The following is a 17,121-nucleotide window of genomic DNA, read 5'->3' on the forward strand; positions in this document are numbered from 1 at the left end:
TTTCCAAATTGCTCTCTCAAAAGGTTGAATCAGTTCACAACTCCACCCACAATACATTAGTGTCAATTTTTCCCACATCCCCACCAACATTGATCATTTTCCTTTTTAGTCATATTGGCCAATCTAATAGGTGTGAAATGGTACCTCAGAATTATTTTAATTTGCATTTCTCTAATCAGTGATGATTTAGTGCAGTTTTACATATGGCTTTAGATAGCTTTGATGTCTTCTTTTGAGAATTGCCTTTCCATATCCTTTGACCATTTATCAAATAGAAAATGATTGTGTTCTTATAAATTTGATTCAAATCTCTGTATATTTTGGAACTGAGCCCTTTGCCAGAAACACTAGATGTTAAAATCTTTTCCCAACTTACTGCATTCCTTTTAATCTTGGTTGCATTGGTTTTGTTAGTGCAACAACTTTTTAATTTAATGTAATCAATATTATCCAGTTTGTCTTTTAAAATGTTTTCTAGTTCTTCAGATCATGCAAAAGGGTAAAAATATCACTTGTACAAAAAACAATCATAGCAACCCTGTTTGTGGTTAGCAAAGAATTGAAGACTGAAGGGATGCCCATCAACTAGGGAATGACTGAACAAATTGTGGTATATGAATGTGGTAGAATGTAATTGTTCTATAAAAACATGAGTGATGGGACTATCTCTTCTATAGCCAAAAACTGTTCCTCTCTCCATAGATCTGACAGATAAACTATTCCTGGTTCTTCTTATTGGCTTATACCATCTTTTATGTTTAATTCCTGCATCCAGTTCAACCTTCCCCTGGTATAGGATGTGTGTTGTTGTCTCCGGCTAGTTTCTGCCAGTATCTTCCAGTTTTCTCCAGCAGTTTTTATCAGAGTGAGTTTTTTATCCTAGAAGCTGGAACCTTTGGGTTCATCAAATAGTGGATAACTATAATCATTTCCTGCTGTGTTTTTTACACCTAATCTGTACCATGGATGCTTTTGATGACTAATGCTTTATAATAGTTTTAGATCTAGTATAGCTAGACCTCCTTCCTTTGGATTTTTTTTCCATTAATTCCCTTAATATTCTTGATCTTTTTGTTCCTCCATATGAATTTAGTTGCTACTTTTTCTAGCTCACTAAAGTAATTTTTGGAAGTTTTTTTGGTATGTCTCTGAATAAGTAATTTAATTAAGGTAGAATTTTCATTTGCATTGTATTAGCTCAACCTACCCATGAGCAATTGGTATTTGCCCAGTTATTTAGATCTGATTTTTATTTGATATAATAGCGGTTTTCATATAGTTTCTGAGTTTGCCTTGATAGGTACAATCCCAAGTATTTTATGTTGTCTACAGTTACTTTAAATGGAATTTCTCTATCTCTTGATGTTGTGTCTTATTAGTAATATATAGAAATGCTGATTCTTTATGTGGGTTTATTTTATATCCTGTGTCTTTGCTAAAATTGCTAAGTCTTTTAAGTAATTTTTTTTAGATGATTTTCTAAGGTCCTCTTGGTATACTATCATATCACCTGCAAAGAGTGAGAGTTTTGTTTCTTCATCATCTATTCTAATCAATTTATTTTCTATCTAATCAATTTCTATCTAATCTAGTCAATTTCTTTTTCTTTTCTTATTGCTAAAGTTAACATTTCTAATACAATATTAGTACAATGGTGATAACAGGCTTCCTTGTTTCATACCCTGATTTTACTGGGAATACTTCTAGTTTGTCCCATTACATATAATCCTTGTTGATGGTTTTAGATAGATACAGCTTATTTTAATGAATACTCCATTTATTCCTGTGTTTTATACTGTTTTTAATAGGAATGAATTCTGTATTTTGCAAAAGCTTTTTCAGGGGCGACTAGGTGGTGCAGTGGATAGAGCACCGACCCTGGAGTCAGGAAAACCTGAGTTCAAATCCGGCCTCAGACACTTAATAATTACCTAGCTGTGTGGCCTTGGGCAAGCCACTTAACCCTGGTTGCCTTGGAAAAAAAATGCTTTTTCAGCATCTATCGAGAGTGATATGATTTCTGTTCAATTTGTTATTGATATGGTCAATTTTGTTGATGGTTTTTCCTGACATTGAGCCAACTTTGCATTCCTGGTATAAATCCTACTTGATCATTGTGTATTATACTAGTGATAACTTGCTATAATTGCTTTATTAATATTCTATTTAAAATTTGTGCATCCATATTCATTAGGGAAAATTGGTTTATGATTTTCTTTCTTTGTTTTTACTCTTTCTGATTTAGGTATCAGTACCATACTGATGTCATAAAAGAAATTTGACAGACTTCCCTCATCACCTATTTTTTCCAAATAGTTTATACAGAATTGGAGCTAATTGTTCCTTGAATGTTTGATAGAATTTACTTGTGAATCCATCTGGCCTGGAGATTTTGTCTTAGAGAGTTCATTGATAGCTTGTTGAATTTCTTTTTTCTGTGGTGAGGTTATGTAAGTATTTAAATTTCCTCTTCTTTCAACCTGAGTTTATAGTTTTGTAAATATTCATCTATTTCATTTAGCTTGTCAAATTTATTGTCATACAGTACAGTTGGGCAAATTAGCTACGAATTATTACTTTAATTTCTTCCTCATAGGTGATGAATTCACCTTTTTCATTTTTTAAACTGGTAATTTCACTTTCTTCTTTCTTTTTCTTTAAATCAATGAACCAGAGTTTTATCTAATTTATTTTTTTTCATAAAACCGACTCTTAGTTTTATTAATTAGTTTAATTGTATTCTTACTTTTGATTTTCAGAATTTCTAATTTTATATTTAATTAGGGTATTTTAAATTTGTTCTTTGTCTAGCTTTTTTTAGTTGCATGCTCAGTTCATTGATCTCCTTTTTCCTCTATTTTATTCATGTTTGCATTTAAAGGTACAGTATTTCCCCTATTAACTAATTTAATCTTTTTTCATAGATTTAAAGTCCCTAATTCCTTCATTCACTCCTCCTAGGACATGATCTTGAATATGTTTATCATCTTAACAACTTTTATTTATAGATGCTATCCAGAATAACAATGACCTTCCAAAAATTTTATTCAGTACTTTTGATAGGGTCTGACTGCAAGAAAATACTTACAGCTATGATCATGTCTTTAGTCTTGAACACTTTGCCTCTTTTCTCATCCTAAGATTGCTTTGCTTTTTTTTGTTTACCCATATCTCACTGTTGACTCATATTACACTTGAATGCTATTAAAACCTTAAGATATTTGTTCAATATTTTTTCATTAAGTATCTCTGATAAAGATCTCACTTTTTTCATTATCTCTGATAAAGATCTCACTTATAAAAATGTAAATCATTTTCCATTTGATAAATGATTGAAGGATGTGAACAGGCAGTTTTCAGATGAAGAAATCCAAGCCATCTATAGTCAAATGAAAAAATTCTATAAGTCACTATTGATCACATAAACACCACTGTGATACCACTTCACACCTATCAGATTGGTTAATATGACAAAAAAGGAAAATATTGACTGTTGGAGAGGATGTGGGAAAACTAGGGCACTGATGCATTGTTGGTGAAATTGTGATACTGATCCAAACATTTTGGAGAGCAATTTGAACCTTTGCCCCAAAAGCTATAAGACTGTGTATTCCCAGCAATACCATTACTAGGTCTGTTGCCCAAAGACATTGAAAAAAAAAAAAGGGGAAAGGACCTCCCTATTTATACAAAAATATTTATAACAGCTCTTTTAGTTATGGCTAAGAATTGGCAATCAGAGCTGTGGTGTATAATTGTAATAAAATATTATTGTGCTATAAGAAATGACAGGCAGGATGATTTCAGAAAAACCTGGAAAGACTAACATGAACTTATGGGTAGCTAAGTGAACAGAACCAAGAGAACTTTGTGCACAGTAACAACAATATTTTTTGATGAAGAATTGTGAATGACTTGACTTATTCTCAGCCATACAAAGATCCAAGACAATCCCAAAGAAATAATGATGAAGAATACTATGTACCTCCTGAGAAAGAACTGATATTGCTTGAATACAAACTAAAGCATACTATTTTCACCTTCATTTTTTTTCTTTTATTCAAGTGGTCTGGTACAAAGTGACTAATATTGAAATGTTTTACATAATTGCATATGTATTATCAGATTGCTTACCATCTCAAGAAGGGAAGGGGGAAGGGAGGAAAGGAGGGAGGGATAGAATTTAGAACTCAAAAGTTTAGATAAAAATGTTAAGAAATTATAAAAGAGGGGCGGCTGGTGGCTTAGTGGATAAAGCACCAGCCCTGGAGTCAAGAGTACCTGGGTTCAAATCTGGTCTCAGACACTTAATAATTACCTAGCTGTGTGGCCTTGGGCAAGCCACTTAACCCCGTTTGCCTTGCAAAAAACCTAAAAAAGAAAAGAAAAGAAAAAAGGAAATTATAAAAGAAATTTTTTTTTCAGATGAACATCTTTCTGGTCAATTTTGTTTATATGAAATTAATTTTTCTAACCCAAGTGTAGATTGTTCTGTTTAGTTCTCTTAAATTTCATCTTACTGGATTCAGCAGAACATTTTTGCTTGTCCAGATCTTTTGGTTTCAATATCTGTCATCTATTGTGTATGCTCTCTTTCTCATCATTATGTCTTCTCCACACTTGAAAGGCATTACACCTTGGACTTTATCCAAAGGCATTGGTAAAATGGTTAAATATTCCCCAGTCCAGGACAGGTTCTTGGGCCAGTTCACTGGAGACCTTCCAATTTGATAGAATCACTAATAACTCATCATCTAATAAAAAAAGGAAATAATATTATTTGTGCATGATTTGTTTTTGAGGAAGTCAGACTAGATTCTTGTGATCATTGCTTCACCAATCATCCCTTTAAATCAAGAGTTCTTAACCTAAGATCCATGATTTTGACATTTTAATACCTATTTCAATTTAATTTCTTTCCTTTGTAATCCTATATATTTTATTATATCAATTTAATAACAGTTTCCTGAGAAGAAATTCTCAACCTTCACTAAATTTCCAAGGGGTCTATGACACAAAAGAAAAAATAATTACTTTTTTAAATAACACAATTTAGAATTTTTCCATGAAACAAAGTAAAGCTTTGAAGACTATAGTTTGAAACATCCATTGTCATTTCTTTTTTTAAATTTAGGAAATTTACTCTTCACTATATTTTGCCTATTCTTTCCCAAACACTATGTAAAAGGAGACAAAGACAAAAATGAAACTTTCCCTTTCCCATCATTTTCATTCAAGTTATTGAGAATTAAATTCTAAATAAAAGTGAGACATGTTAAATCCTCTGGTTTTTGAAAGATGAAAATATTGTTAAGTCGAGAAATTATTAACTTAAGATAGAGAATTTAAATAGATGTTTCAATAATTGAATTCCTCTGCCATCCCCCTTCCGCACATCTTTTCTCTAAAACACCATTGTGTTTCAGATTCATAATCTTTTCCCCAAATTCCTATTCTGTATCATTCTTTTATTTACACATTATCTGTAACTTTGTAGGGGGAGGGGCACTCTGGATCTGTGATTTTTATTTCTTTGCCAATGCCAATTCCTTGAACCCTCTCCTTAAAAGTTCTTCCTATGACCTGACAATCTTATAATTTTCCTAGTTTTAAGGGAAGCACTTCAGTTGATACCTGAGTAATCCATGTTCCTACAAATTTGATAGCATTTCCTTGTGCCTTGATTTCTTCATGTTTTATTTAGTCTCTTCTTGAGAGTCATTGTCTATGTACATACCTACCTTTGTGGAAGATTTTTACATATTTAACTTTAAATTACCTGCTTCTTCTTATTTACATTGCCAGATCTCAGTATATAAACTTCAAAGTAACCTATGCAGGGATACATAGTATTAGTCAATTGCACATTTATTTAGTATTTTTCTTATATATTATGTGACATATATTGTCTCTTGGGGTTCATAGAGTTCATGATAATGATCATCTATATCTTTAATGATTTCCTCCAGTTGTAAAGTTCAATTAATTATTAGGGGGAAAAAAATAACACTTCAGAAAAAGATGATTTCAGTAATCTAAAATTTGAAAAGCTCAACTATAATTAGCATTTTTGTTGATAAATCTTTGCCACTTGCATAATATTAGTTTGATGTTCCTTTTTCTAATTTGTTATATGCCTTTTCTACTTCTTTTTTAGCTCTTGCTTATGCTTGTATGTCTGCTTTTATTCCAAAATACCTGTATAACTTCTTTTTGAAAGACAACTCGCATGTCATACAAGGTAAGTGGACAGCTTTCTTATTTTTTCATTTAGATGAACAATAGTAATAATAAAGGATGGCCTTTAATTAGGGCTTCAATCTTTGAAAAATGGTGTATGTATGTGTGTGTATGTATGTATGTATGTATATGTATATATAACATATTTTTATGTATGTGCTGGAGAAGGAAATGGAAAACCACTCCAGTATCTTTGCCAAGAAAACCCCAAATGAGGTCACAATGTCAAGACATGACTGAAACAACTGAATATATTTATATATGTGTGTGTGTTATGTTTTTATAGATTATATTAAATTGTATTATATTACATATTATATTATTTCATTTATACCACACAACAATGTTACTATAGTAATATTTTCTCAATTACCAAGATAACTACAGGATTATAAATTTGGAGTGTGGAAAAAATATTAATTCTCAAAGACTGGCTATTGTAGCATTGAAGTGATAGAAGTATTCAAACTGATGAAAATCAAAGGCTATGTTTCTAGCACCTATTTATATCAAAAGCAAATCAGTTCCTGTCTTCAAGAAGTTTACATCCAAATGAAGGTGACAGCATAAGGGAGACTGTGTGTGTGTGTGTGTGTGTGTGTGTGTGTGTGCATGTGTGCATATGCTCTGGCATGCACACATGTGCATGTGCATGTGTTAAATTATTTTTAGGGCTTTCAAAGGACTGTGTGGCTTAGACGTTGTTAATTTTAATATTATTTCAGTTTAGCTCAGATGAAACCCAATTTGCCTTGAGGTTTAATGTATGTAAAGATTATTAAAATCTCACTGTCTAACATTTCTAGACTTCAAAAACACATTTGACTCATTAGAGCAAACGACTTCCTTTAAAATCCTCTTCATATAGGTTGTTTCTCATGCCTATGTTAAAATTGTACAAGATTCTGCAACAGAGGCAATCAAGGAAATAATTTTTTGAGTTTAGTAGAGTAGTCTCCTAAGTACTAAAATCAAGTAAAGTTGACAACAGATAACACACACAAACACGCCTTCTAATGGAATATTCTCTAGATGAACAGGTTTTCCCAAATGATGTTGATGTTAAATGTACTCCTCTTTGTAGATGGTATTGTACTGATTACTTTCAATACTTAAAATCTTTTAAAGCTTATACTATGAAGTACGTAATCATTCAAAAGAGATCAGACTAACTTCTAAACTATGGCGGTGTGAGGGCAGGAATTCCTGGAAACTCATTCCTCATAAATCTCCAAAAGCTGTCAAATTATGACTAGGCAAAATTTAGAGGGGCAAAAACCAAAGAAAGACTGAGTGATACAGTTTTCCAATCCAAGATAACTTAGAAGATTGCAGCATAGGTCTCTTTCACTAGAACCAGGGCGTTGGAAAAAAGCTGCAGTGCAGCTGGTCACAGTGCAGCTGGCCAGAACAAACCTGCTCCAGGCCTCAAGGAACAGTCCATGGGGCACCTGGTTCTGTGGCAGAGGGGGCGGTGTCCAGATCTCTTGCCCCAGGGATCACCAGAGATAGCTTCAAGGGATGAGAGAACTCTGTCACAACAGAGTTAGCACAGAGTACCAGCCTCAGAGCAGACCTGTGGTAAGATCCTGCAGTGTGAATCAGTGGAGCCACCCAGCGCTTCCAGAGCTCCCAAACCACAGACAAGAAGGGGGCCAGGGGAAACTACAGAGGTCTCTCTGCTCTCCCTGGGGCAGGACTCAGCTATTTGCCCACACTCAGATCCAGTCCAGGTCCCCACACCACCATAGCCGAGCAGAGCCTCTCCTTACAGCTTCAAGGCAGAGGGGTGGGCCTTTGGTCATCCACGTACTGGAACATAGGTAAGAGAGCAGTCAGAACCCTCATAAGACCTTGGAGGTATTGAGAGCCCTTTGGGGTGACCCAAACCCCCCCAACAAAAAAAAAAAAACCTTGGAAGTATGGCAGATCAGTCATGGGCTGAGGAAATGAGCAAATAACAGAAAAAAAAAAGAACCTGACAATAGACAATTACTTTGGTTCCATGGAGGTCCACAATACATACTAAGAAGATGACAAAATTGAAGCTTCTATATCCAAAGCCTCCAGGAGAAATAGAAAATTGGCTCAGGCTGTGCATGAGCTCAACAAAGACTTTGGAAAGCAAGTAAAGGTTCTTCTGGCCAAGATGGCAGGGGGAAGATAGGCACTATGATAGGTGCTCTCTTTCTGCTCAGGAAATAATGTGAGAAAAACCTCATAACAGAAACTCGATCAACAAAACCCAGAAAGAGAAGCTAGGAAAGAACACCTACCAAGAAGGTCTGTCTCAGGGGACTTTGAGTGAATCAGGGGACAAGAGCAGAGTATCAGCTTGGAGACAGCAGCTGTGGGAAACCAGAGGACCAGCCTCAGCCACAGAGACTTCAGTGAGTGGTGGGCAGGAGATCAAGCTAAAGCTGTAGAGTCTTTGACTGGGGGGAGAGGAGCTATTGGAGGGTGAGTTCCAGCACAGAGTCTCAGAGCAGGCCTGGAGAACAACCAGCTGAGGCAGGGACCTGAACTTCATAATTTCAGGAGTCCTTTGCCCAGAAGAAACAATAACATTCCCCCCCCCCCCCCCACATACACACTCACACATACCACCACCACCACCCCCTCAGGGCAACAGAGTTCATTCAATGGAAAGACATTAACTCCTTCCCACAGGGCCCAGCCCAGTGTTCAAGATCAGCTCAGACCCTGCTGGTGAGGACCTCAAACACTCCAGAGAAAGCAATCAGCACTCCCTAATGGCTGGCCCATGGAATTACTAAGCCAAAGTGAACAACGCCTCTAGGATCTTCAAAAGCAAACCTCTGAGAACCAGCTCCACCCCACCCACCCCACCCCCCCCCCCGCCCCACCAACACAACATGAAAAAATACCAGAGAAAAGCGGGGCCCATGGAGAAATACTTAGAAGAGACAGATCCTAACCTAGAGACATCTAGCACTGCTGAGGAGAATATGAATTGGTCACCAGTTCAGAAAACTTCCTTAAAGAAATCAGGAAGGAGTTTAAAAATCAATTGGAAAAATTGGGGAAAGAAACTCAAGAGAAAATTAACATCATGCAACAAGAAAACAAATCCTTGGAAAATGCAATTGGACAAATACAAAATGAGAATAACACTCTCAAACCTTCATTTGAGAAAATGCAAAAAGAAAATGATTCTCTCAAATCCTCAGTTTGGCAAATACAAAAAGAAATGATTCTCTCAAAACTTTATTTGGGCAAATAGAAAAGTCCTTCAAAATTAGAATGGACCAACTGGAAAAGGCGCTGCAAAGAAAAATCTTCTCTAAAAAAAGAATGGAAATCAATGGAAACTAATGACTTCATAATACAGCAAGATTGTGTTAAACAAAACCAAAAGATGGAAAAAATTTTAAAAAATGTAAAATACCTCATCAGCAAAACCACTGACCTTGAGAACAGGTCAAGAAGGAAGAATCTGAGAATTATAGGCCTTCCTGAAAACATTGAAGAGGAAAAAAAAAAGTCTGGACTTAATATTACAGGATTTAGTGATGGAAAATTGCCCTGATATCATGGAACCAGAGGGCAAAATAGTTATTGAAATAATACATGAATTCCCTCTGGAAAGAGATCCTAAAATGAAGACACTAAGGAATGTAGTGGCCAAATTCCAGGACTATCAGATAAAAGAAAAAATCCTACAAGCACCCAAAAAGAAAAAATTTAAATACCAAGGAGCCACAGTATGGATTATGCAGGACCTGGCCACAGCAACTTTAAGGCCTTCTTAAAAAGGGGGAGCAGTAAGGAGAAGGGAGGGACACTGAATGGAGTAAATCTCATTATATCAATAGGTACAAAAGACCTATTGTAATTGAGGAGAAGAAGGGAGGAGGTGAGAAACACCTCAATCTTTGTCTTATCAGACTTGGCTTAAAGTTAAATTAGACACACTTAATCAAGTTAAGAAATGTATCTTACCTTTCAAGCATTAAAGGGAAAAGGGGAGGGGGAGGGGGAGAAAAGGGGGAACTAACAGAAGGAAGGGAAGAAGGGGAAAAGGGAAAGAGAAAAAAGGGGAGGGGGCTTGATATAAAAGGGAAAACACACTGAAGGTGGTGGTATTCAGAAACAAAACATAGGGTAATGTGGATAAAGGGAAAAAATACAAACAGAAGGAAGATAGCATGGAAGACAATAAAGACTTAGTAATTATAACTTTGAATGTGAATGGGATGAACTCTCCCTTAAAATGTAAGGCAATAGCAGAGTGGATTAAAAACCAGAATCCTACAATATGCTGCTTACAAGAAACTCATTTGAAGCAGAGAGATACATACAGAGTAAAGGTTGGCGCAACATAGATTTTGCTTCAGCTGAAGTTAAAAAAAAAAGCAGGGGTAGCAATCCTTATCTAAGACAAAGCAGCTGCACCAACAGATAGCATTAAAAGAGATAAGGAAGGAAACTATATCCTTCTAAAAGGTACCATAGACAATAAAGTAATTTCAATACTAAATATGTATGCACCCAGTGGGACAGCATTCAAATTCTCAGAGAAGTTGACAGACATAGTCAGCAAAACTCTACTAGTGGGAGACCTCAGCCTCCTGCTCTCAGATATAGATAAATCATAAAATAAACAAGAAGAAAGTTGGGGAAGTAAATAGATTGTTAGAAAACTTAGATGTGGTAGACCTATGGAGGAAATTGAATGGGAATAGAAAGGAATATACTTTTTTTTTTTTTCTGCAGTACATGGTACTTACACAAAAATTGACCATGTACTAGGGCATAAAAACCTAATGATTAATTGCAGAAAGGCAGAAATAGTGAATACATCTTTCTCAGATTATAATGCAATAAAAATCATATGAATTACCGGGCCAGGGAGATATCGACCTAGAACTAGTTGGGAAGTAAATAACCTCATTTTAAAGAATGAGTGAATGAAACCACAAATTATAGAAAGAATTAGTTATTTCATCCTAGAAAATGACAGTAATGTTACAACATACCAAAACCTATGGGATATACTCAAAGTGGCTGTCAGGGGATATATCTTTAAATGCTTACATGAATAAATTAGAGCAAGAAGAAAACAATGAACTAAAATATGCAGCTAAAAAAATTAGAGAAAGAACAAATTAAAAACCCTCAATTAAATACCAAATTAGACATTCTAAAATTTAAAGGAGAAATTAATAAAATCAAAAGCAAAAAACTATTGAACTAATAAAGAAAACCAGGAGCTTTGTGAAAAAAAACCAAAAAATTGATAAACCTCTGGTCAATTTGATTTAAAAAAAAAGAAGAAAACCAAATTTCTAGTATCATAAATTAAAAAGGTAAACTCACCACCAGTGAAGAAGAAATTAAAGTAATAATTCAGAATTGTTTTGCCCAGCTCTTTGCCAATAAATTTGACGACCTAAGTGAAATGGATGAATATTTACAAAAATTTAAGTTGCCCAGGTTAAAAGAAGTGAACAAATACCTAAACAACCCTAGCTTAGAACAAAGAAATTCAATAAGCATCATTGAACTCCCTAAGAAAAAATTTCCAGGGCCTGATGGATTCACAAGTAAATTCTATCAAGCATTTAAGGCACAATTGCTTCCAATTCTATATAAACTCTTTGGAAAAGTTGGTGAAAACAGAACTCTGCCTAACTCTTTCTAGGACACCAATATGGTGCTGATACCTAAACCAGGAAGAGTTAAAACAGAGAAAGAAAATTATAGACCCATCTCACTGATGAATGTAGATGCAAAAATCTTAAATAAAATCTTACCATAATGATTACAGCGAGTTATCCCCAGGATAATACATTATGATCAAGTAGCATTTATCCCAGGAATGCAAGGTTGGTTCGACATTAGGAAAACTGTTAGTACAATTAATTTTATCAACAACAAACCTATCAGAAATCATATGATCATATCAATAGATGCTAAAAAAGCTTTTGACAAAATACAGCACCCATTCCTACTAAAAACACTAGAGAGTGTAGGAATAAATGGACTGTTCCTTAGAATAATAAGCAGTATCTATCTGAAACCATCAACAAGCATTATATTCAACAGGGATAGTCTTGAGGCATTCCCAATAAAATCAGGGGTGAAACAATGATGCCCATTATCACCACCACTATTCAATATCATATTAGAAATGTAAGCCTCAGAAATAAGAGATGAAAAAGAAAATCAGATTTAAATACCTGGGCAAACATCAACTGTTCATGGATAGGTTGAGCTAATATAATAAAAATGACAATTCTACCAAAACTAAACTACTTGTTTAATGCCCTACCAATCAAAATTCCAAAAAAATTAATTTAATAAGCTGTAAATGTGGTAAGTAAATTCATATGGAGAAATAAAAAGTCCAGAATTTCCAGAGATTCAATGAAAAAAAGTGTAAAAGAAGGCAGCTTAGTCTTACCAGATCTAAAATTATATTATAAAGCATCAGTCCTCAAAACTGTCTTGTACTGGCTAAGAAACAGAGTGGTGGATCATTGGAATAGACTAGGTGCAATAGCAGGAAATGATTATAGTAATCTGGTGTTTGATAAACCCAAAGATTCCAGCTACTAGGATAAAAACTCTGTTCAATAAAATCTGTGGGGAAAATTGGAAATTAGTATGGAAGAAACTTAGATTAGACCAACACCTCACAACCTATACCAAGATAAGATACAAATGCATACAGGATTTAGACATTATAAAAACCTGTATTATAAACAAACTAGAACATCAAGGAGTAGTTTATCTGTCAGATCTATGGAAGGGGAAATAGTTTATGACCAAGGAGGAGATAGAGAACATCATTCAAAACAAACTAGATAATTTTAATTACATTAAATTAAAAAGGTTTTGTATAGATAAATCAAAAGAAATGTAGTAAATTGGAAAACAATTTTTGCAGCTAGTATTTCTGACAAAGGATTCATTTCTAAAATATACAGAGAATTGAGTCAAATTTTCAAAAAACACACCATTTCCCAAATGACAAATGGTCAAAGGATATGTAAAGGCAATTTTCAGCTGAGGAAATCAAAGCAGTCCATAGTCACATGAAAAATTGCTCCAAATCATTACTTATTAGAGATATGTAAATTAAAGTATCTCTGAGATACCACCTCTCACCTCTCAGACTGGCCAATATGACCAGAAAGGACAATGATCAATGTTGGAAGGGATGCAGGAAATCTGGGACACTAATACGTTGTTGGTGGAACTGTGAACTCATCCAACCTTTCTGCAGGGCAATTTGGGATTATCCCCAAAGGACAACAAAATGTGCATTCTCTTTTACCCAGCAGTACCACTACTGGATCTATACCCTGAAGAGATAATGAAAAAGTGTTAAAATATCATTTGTAGGGCTGCTGGGTGGTGCAGTGGATAAAATATCATTTGTATAAAAATAGTTATAGCAGCCCTGTTGTGGTGGCAAAAAAAATTGGAAATTAAGTGAATGTCCTTCAATTGGGGAATGGCTTAACAAACTACGATATATGTATGTCATGGAATACTATTGTTCTATTAGAAACCAGTAGTGATGAGAATTCAGAGAAGCCTGGAGGGAGTTGCATGAACTGATGCTAAGCAAGTTGAGCAGAACCAGAAAAACATTGTACATCCTAACATCAAAATGCGGGTGATGATCAACCTTGATGGACTTACTCATCCCTTCAGTGCAACAACCAGAGACAATTTTGGGCTATCTACAGTGGAGTATTCTCCTTTGTATCCAGAGAATGAATTATGAAGTTTGAACACAGACCAAAGCCTATTACTGTCAAATTAGGGGGGAAAAAATGTTATATTGTTATGTAATTTTATTATCGCATACTTTCTTTTTCTTCCTTAAGGATATGATTTCTCTGTCATCACATTCAACTGAGATCAATGTATAATATGGAATCAATGTAAAGACTCTGTGGAGGTGGGGGAGGGAAGCAAGAATAGGGGAAAGTTTGGAAAAACTTTAAATAAAAACTTTCTTAAAAAAAGCAAGTAAGAGAGTTAAAGGAAAACTTGGGAAGAGAAATGAGAGTGATGCAGATAAATCATGAAAACCAAATCAGGAGCTTGGTGAAGGACATGCAAAAAGTTATCGAAGAAAATATGTTAGAAACTAGTTTATGCCAATAGGAAAAAGCAACACAATAGGCAAATGAGGAGAAGAATGCCTTAAAAAGCCGAACTGGCCAGCTGGAAATGGAGATAAAGCTCTCTGAAGATAATAACTCCTTCAATTGTGGAATGGAGATAAAGGAAGCCAATGACCTTGTGAGAAATTAAGAAACAATAAAACAATACCAAAAGAAGAAAAATTAGAAGAAAATGTGAAATAATATCACTGGAAAACAACTGACCTGGAAAGCATATCCAGGAGAGATTTAAAAATTATTGGGTTACCTGAAAGTCATGACCAGGAAAAAGAGCCTAGACTTTATTTTTCAAGAAATAATAAAGCTTAATTGCCCTGAGATCCTAGAAGCAGTGGGTAAAATTCACCAATCACCTCCTGAAAGACATCCCAAAAGAAAAACTTCCAGCGATATTATAGTTGAATTCCAAAACTCCCAAGTCAAAGAGGAAATACTAAAGGCTGCCAGAAACAGACAACTCAACTACTGTGGTTCTATAATCACAATTATAGAGGATCTGGCAGCATCTACATTAAGGGCTCATGGGGCTTGGAATATGATGTTCTAGAAGGCAAAAGATCTTGGTTTACAACTGAAAATTGACTGTGCAGCAAAACTGAACATCCTCTTTCAGGAGAAAAGATGGAATTTCAATGAAACGGGACTTTCAAACTTTCCTACTGAAACAACCTGAGCTGAACAGAAAGTTTGATCTCCAAGTACAGGACTCAGGTGAACCATAAAGGGGGTTGATGAGAAGGACTAACTTATGAGAAACTTAATGATGTTGCACTGTTTGTATTCCTGCATGGGAAAAAGATACTGATAACTCATATGAACTTACTCATTTATAAGAGCTGTTAGAAGAAGCATATATAGACTAGGCACAGGAAGAAGTGAAATAAAATGGCATAATATAGTAAAAAGATGGAGTCAATGGGTCAAAGGAAAGTACTGGAATAAGTGAAAGGAGAGGAAGAAAGGGCTAAGATATTTCACATAAAAGAGTCAAGAAGAAGTTTTTCAATGGAGTAGAACAAGGGAAGGCGAGGGGTAAAGAGTGAGCCTTCATTCTCATCAGAAATGGCTCTGAGAGTAAATAGCATACGCACTTAAAAGAGTATAGAAATCTATCTTACCCTAGAGAAAAATGAGAGGAAAGGAATGGGATAAGGGGGAAAGGGGGGACAGAAAGGGGAATAGGTCATAGAAAAAAGGGAAGATCATGGGAGAGGGTAGTCAGATACAACACACCTCTGAGCAGGTATACGGTGAAAGGAGAGAGAGAACTGAATAAATGAGAGTGGGGGGAATTGAACTGAGGGAATTACAGCTAGTAATAGCAACTGTGGGAAAAGATATGAAAGCAACTTCTCTAGTGGACTTGTGCTAAAGAAAGCAACTCATCCTAGAGACAGAGCCAATGGAATCTGAACACAGACTGAAGTACACTTTTTTTTCTCTCTTGTTATTCTTGAGGTTTCTCTATCTTTGGGGGGGGGGGAGGGGGTTTATGCTTACTATGACAACAAGATTATTGTAATATAATATTTTATGTCATATTGTATATATTATATAGTAGATTATATATAATATTGTTATATAAAATAAAAAAGAATGAATGTTAGAAACTAGGTAACTAGGCAAATAGCTAACTAGAGGAAAATAAAGTACTACTTTTAGCAAAAAAAATCTTGTTAGATGGGTAGAACAGCCTACTAATTCATTTTTGTATCTTCCTTAGAGAAGTCACTATATTTGGTTGCTGAGGTGAGGCCAAAATTGAACACATTTGGAAAATTGTGCAGTATTTTCATTGACTTTTTGTATCTTAAAAGTCCTAATGCTTAACATCAGTCTTTTCCACGAATTCAATATTAATATGCATGTCACAAAACACCTTGTTATCTGGAGAATCTTAATTTTAGATAGTAACAAGAAATCAGAGGGGTTAATAGGTTGGAGCCATTTAACATTGATGGGTGCTAGATAAAAGATATTTGAAGATCTCATTTACATGATTGTCACTTTGATCAAGAATTCTCCTGGCCTCAGGTTATTAAGTATAAAATTGCAGAATTATTCCTTCCTTCTCTAAATCCGTAATCCTCCAATCCTTTACTGACTAATTAAGTAATGTGAGTTAGAAGGAATATCGTTATGTGCAACCTGGGTGTTGTACAGATATCTACAAACTATTAAAAGACCAAAAGAAGATGCATTGGCCAGCTCCTCAATGGAAGATCTTTTTAGAAAATCCAAAAAACATTGATAAGAATCATACAGGATGATAAGGTATTAATTTTTACCAAGAGGAGTTCCTATCTCAGCCAGATCACAAATTTGTAAAAGTAGTTTTCCTTTCAGCATCATTTACACTGTAGTGAGAAAATTTATTTCTGCAACTTCTGTTATTTTTTCCAAACAAAATAGATCAATGTCATTTAATCCTTGCATAAAAAAATAAAAGCTAGAAATTCCGTTTTTAATATTGAAATTTGAGCTCTGTTCACTTGTAAAGTCTGACTGTGACTTTTCTTTTAAATAAAGATGAAAGAAATATTCAAAAAGTGAAAATAATTTATGGGAAACTTTCCTTTCTAAAGTATTTATAGTGTTCATCCTAGTACAAGGGTATAAAAGGATTTTTAAAAAGACAACCCAGTCAGTATTTCTTGAGCATGTATTTTATACTTGAAACTACAGGGTCCTTGAAGGGACACAAGAAAGATAAAGC

At 34.8% G+C, this 17,121-nt stretch overlaps 1 protein-coding gene across 4 annotated transcripts in view; it reads left to right on the forward strand.

Moving 5' to 3' along the window:
* Window positions 1-17,121, forward strand: part of TBCK (TBC1 domain containing kinase) — a 198,528-nt gene that overhangs the window by 107,911 nt on the left and 73,496 nt on the right. For all 4 annotated transcript variants that reach the window (XM_074228748.1, XM_074228749.1, XM_074228751.1 and 1 more), the window contains one exon: window positions 6,158-6,241. In XM_074228748.1, the coding sequence (XP_074084849.1) occupies window positions 6,158-6,241 (84 nt within the window). The remainder of the gene's footprint in view (window positions 1-6,157; window positions 6,242-17,121) is intronic.

The sequence above is a fragment of the Macrotis lagotis genome, chromosome 3, assembly GCF_037893015.1.
Source record: "Macrotis lagotis isolate mMagLag1 chromosome 3, bilby.v1.9.chrom.fasta, whole genome shotgun sequence".
Classification (NCBI taxonomy): Eukaryota; Metazoa; Chordata; class Mammalia; order Peramelemorphia; family Peramelidae; genus Macrotis; species Macrotis lagotis.